A 4,719-nucleotide genomic window follows, 5' to 3' on the forward strand; every position below is an offset into this window, starting at 1 on the left:
CCAATGGCGATTATATTGCCAAGGTGTGCGTAGAGGGTTGAGCTGTGTGTGCATTTCTGTGTCTAAGCTCTATGTATGATTGATATGTGGTGTCAAGTTTCCCCCTCTCTCGTTATCTCTTCCAGAACACTCATGTTCTGCTCAGATTGACTGTACTGGTTTTCTGACTACTGGTTTTATGTTTGGAACCCCAGAGACTCTGATTATGTTCATGTAAAAATTATAATATTTGAGTCTTTTATTTTCCCTTGGGTTTAATTTAATAGGTTCCTCTGATCTAATCAAAACCCAGTAGGCAGATATTATTGAAGCTGCAGCCTTCTGTTTTACCACACAGTAGGCATGCACTTCTCAGAAATTTGAAATTAAAATAAACAATAAATAATTAGCAGAACTACTGATTTAGAATTTTATCATGTAAAAAAATCATTGCATTAATTAATGTTTTTAAATTGGATTCTCTGAGATCTCCAACAAAAGTAATGTAACATTTTTAACAAGACGAGGCATTTGAAACGTGCTATCTAGTTTAAGTTTTGTTCATAATCAGTTCTCATACGATTATTTAAAAAGTCATATCAATTTGATGTTCAAAATTTTTATGAGTTATTAAAATATTCCTGGAGTCTCTTGAGACCCCAAACAGAACATGAGAGTTAATAAATCATTCTCAAACTATCTTCGTAATGAATTCATGTGCCTGGTTTCAGATTTCATAATTAATTATTTTCAGTTATCAGTAGTTATAATGTAATATTTTATTACTGAAAAGGCCTTGCAGATTTTTATATCTAGCTGTAGCAGGATGCTGTAGTCAGTCATATTCATTAAGTTAAATTAATTTAACAAGTCTTACTTTGTAATGGCAGTCGCTTTTTGAATCTAGGAACTCAATGGCTCCATCTTGACGGAGAATAGTAATATCGATGTGGTGCATATCTTTTTAATGGAACCCAACATGACTTCCCGAATACTGAATTATTGTCCTGAAAATCAATGTAAGATTCACATTTAGTTTATTGATTGGTCCTAGACAGATGTACCATGTAAGCATAATAGTATATTAAACCTTAATGGGTTTGACATATCATTTTATAGATCAGACCGCCACGTTGAAACACGGAGAATCATTTAATTGAGCTGCTGAGCCAGTGATATTGAGCTAAAATGATACAGTCTAGCTGAAAGGTTGTGTGCTGTCATGATTTGTGTGAACAGGAACCTGTGTAGAGCTGACATACAGTCAGTAACATGAAAGAAGGATATGGATATGAAGTGGCTTAAAGCTTTTCTGTGGTTCATAGCTAAAATTAGCACAGCTGTGGTTAAAATGGCTTTCTACATAGTCAGAGAGCGTGTAGGATATAGTTAAAACCCTACAAAGACTGGTCTGCGAAGCTCCAATATTATGCCCAGGCTGCCCCAGGGCTGTTCCTTGTAATAAATGTACTGTGTTGCTTTGGAAAAAAGTGCATGCTAAATGACTACTCATTTACATAGACCCATTTACAGAGGTGATCCATTCTGTGTGGACTTTTGTTTTGACAGGAGGGTCCCCCCCACCTCATTACATTGACATTGTGCACCGTAGCCTTAAAAATATGATTATTCAAAATTGGTACAGATATTTTTGTATTTCTCTGTGGACCAACAACAAAGACAACACAATCATTTTATGCACAATTTTGATGATGATGATAATAGCTTGCTTTGTAATCATGTTGAAAACTTTTTCCCCAGTACTTTTTTCCTCAATAAATTCTCCCCATTTCTGTGATTGCTGTAGGAAAGTATAAATATATAAATCAAAAGCCTTAAAGTTTGTTTACTTCTGTGGCTATGACAATACATTCTCTGAATTCTCAGATTAATGTAATGCCACATTACATTAAAGGCAGAGTAAGTGATTTTTCAAAAACACTTTAGAAAACTGATTCGGGCCGAATTGCAAAATAAACTTGTAGTCAATCAGCAATAAGGGGCGTGTCTACTCGTGATGTGGAGGAGAGCGCGTTCAGTGCATGGGACGGACATTAGCCGAGCCGAACGACAGAAAGATAGAGAAGGCGGATAAAAAACAAAAGAGGAAAACGTCTGCGGAACGATAAGGCAAGAAGTAGGACCCGTGTAAATATCGGATCAGCTTTCCAGCGCTGGAGAGAACTCAAGGAGCGGAAGGCCTGCGATCGGACGCTGAGGATCAACATTGGCTACCAGAAATCCCTTACTCTGCCTTTAAGTTCTCGTGTGTCGTCCATCATACTGAGATGTCAGGGCAGTTGTTCTGGCTGTCATTAGGTGTCATTAATTAAATGCATTTGATGTTAAACTTTGACATTCAGTGAAGGTTGTGCAAGAGTTTGCCAGTGATAAATAAGTTGTACAAGTCACTCTTCAGTTTCAGCTTCTCACTTTATTCTGTATTCTGTGGAGTAATTTCACAGAACAGATCAATTGCACAATGACATACCACTTTAAATATGCAAAAAGCAAATGTTCTTTCAGCTTTTTATCTTCACACTCTAAGGACTGTTCCTCAGCTGTACATGTGAGGCTGTGTCAGCTTGCAATTTTGTTTTTGCTTGTGAAATATAGATTTTTCAGTCTATTTGCTGCTCATAGCATTACTTGAATGTTTGTTGCACTATGTTAGACCAGCTTGAAATTGACTTTTCATGCTAATAAGATTCCAAAAGTATCTACCGCTAAACTGTGCAAAGTCTTATGCCTCCATATTAACTTTTCTATGCTATATTCTGCTGTTCCTTTCCTTTTGTTTTGTTCCAGTTGTCTTTTTCGAGACCCCTAATTTATTTGTTCTCCCCTGACTGATTTGTTGTCTCATTTGAGCACTTTGTGTTCAGTGTCCTGATAAATTCTATTGTGAAAGAGAATGATTACCAGCCTTCTGTCATATTCAAAAGGAGGTCTCAAAGCTTCCCGTGTGTGAGTGTGGATACACGTGTGCATGAGTGCTTGTGTGAGAGAGTATTGCTGTGAGGCAGTGTCATGTGATGTACCAGTGGAAACTGATAAATGTGACCAGTGGCTCCAGTAATTCTGCCAGCAGAGACAGTGATACAACAGTGATGGATTATATATGACTTAATGCTCAGAGACAAATCAGTGCATGTTTGTGTTTCGTTTGTGTATTCATAAGGATATATGATGGTGCATGAGTGTATGAATGATGAATGTTCACTGTATTAGTTTAATTAAAATGGAATGAGATTCTGTTTTCATAGACCCCAGTGCTAACCCGTCATCTGTAGAAGACAGGATTAGCCAGGAGGCCAGTGAGCTAGAGAAACGACTCAGTATGCTGTCGATTTGTAGTCACCACAGCAGTGCAGGTAACACACACAAGTATAAATATAAACACAGGGGAGGGTGTTTTATTTAAAATAAAAAGTTTTTTTTGTAAATAATGGTTCATAAAAAATGAAAAGTTTGTAATGAATTAACATCCTCATGTCATTCTGTTTTTAGTGGATCACAAAAGAGTAATTTTTGAAGAATCTTTACATATTTCATTCCATACAGCAGCAGTACATAATGTCTGTCAAGCTCCAAAAGGACCATAAAAGCACTATAAAATGATCATATAAGCATTCACATAAAAGCCACTCAAATGCTTTGTGTGGGGAAAAAAGACGGAAATTGAGGTTGTTAGCTGTTATTATCATTATATGTCAGAGGGCAGGTTTTATAAGAGATAATGTAGTCAAACTAAAGCCTGAAATTTCATCCTGAAGGGATGTATTTGATGATTAACTGACTTTATACTACCGTTTTTATCTGTTTACCAGATAATTAAATAAGCATGCAAGAAATACCCATTTGAGTTTGAATTATTTTATCATGTAAATAGAAAGGGAGCACAAAATGATACAAAAGACATGAAACTTGCCATAGTCCAACATATTGTTTATTCAAAAATACTTGACCACAGAATGCAGCTATTGGCCAATCAGACTAAAGTTTTCCTGAAAAACATGTAGTAATAGATGTAAAAGTCTGTTCCTCTCACAAGTCATATGGCTTTAATGGGGTGGTCTAATGCTATTTCATGCATTCTGACTCATTTACACTGTTAAAGAGTTGGATCCTCATGCTAAACATGGCCAAAGTTTCAAAAAACTAGTTGGACGTATGATGGAGTATTTCTGTGCCAAATACACTCCTTCAGGGTTCGAATAAGTTTCGGAATTTTTTTTTTTCCCGAGAGTATGGCCCTGTATGATGTCATAAAGGACGGAATTCCTTGTATGGGCACTTCTCCCGGAAGAGTGCGCGCACACACGTCAACCAGAGCGAGAGCAACCCATCAACATGCTTTAAGCCCCGTTCACACTACAAGCGACACGCAACAACAAAGCGACACAGTCCCATTCATTTCAATGGAGAGCTGGCGATTCCCGGTGACACGAGCGACAGCGACCGTTGGCGACTGGATGGGGCGTGTCCAGCGACGCGACAAAGTTCAGAATCCTTCAACTTTATGCAAATGAAGAGTGACTTTCGGGAGTCATCGCCAGCCCCTGGCATCTGGCGACATGCAGCGACAAAAGTCGTGTGAATGCAGCTTCGGGTTACAGAAGTCCTTGGCAGCGCTGCACAGGTCTTGATCGAAAAGGATTTGTCATTTTGTTTTTAGACCACGAAATCAACAATGTCACCAAAGAAGTGTGTTTTTGGTTGTGAGGGAAAGATAACCTT

General features: G+C 37.8%; 1 protein-coding gene across 3 annotated transcripts in view; it reads left to right on the top strand.

Annotated features, from left to right (window-relative positions):
• LOC107714234 (protein Dok-7-like) overlaps window positions 1–4,719 on the top strand; it is a 22,226-nt gene that overhangs the window by 9,652 nt on the left and 7,855 nt on the right. For all 3 annotated transcript variants that reach the window (XM_016520037.1, XM_016520038.1, XM_016520039.1), the window contains exon 6: window positions 3,246–3,353. In XM_016520037.1, coding sequence (XP_016375523.1) covers window positions 3,246–3,353 — 108 coding nt within the window. The remainder of the gene's footprint in view (window positions 1–3,245; window positions 3,354–4,719) is intronic.

This window comes from Sinocyclocheilus rhinocerous, unplaced genomic scaffold (genome assembly GCF_001515625.1).
Source record: "Sinocyclocheilus rhinocerous isolate Xijiao unplaced genomic scaffold, SAMN03320098_v1.1 scaffold3862, whole genome shotgun sequence".
NCBI lineage: Eukaryota > Metazoa > Chordata > Actinopteri > Cypriniformes > Cyprinidae > Sinocyclocheilus > Sinocyclocheilus rhinocerous.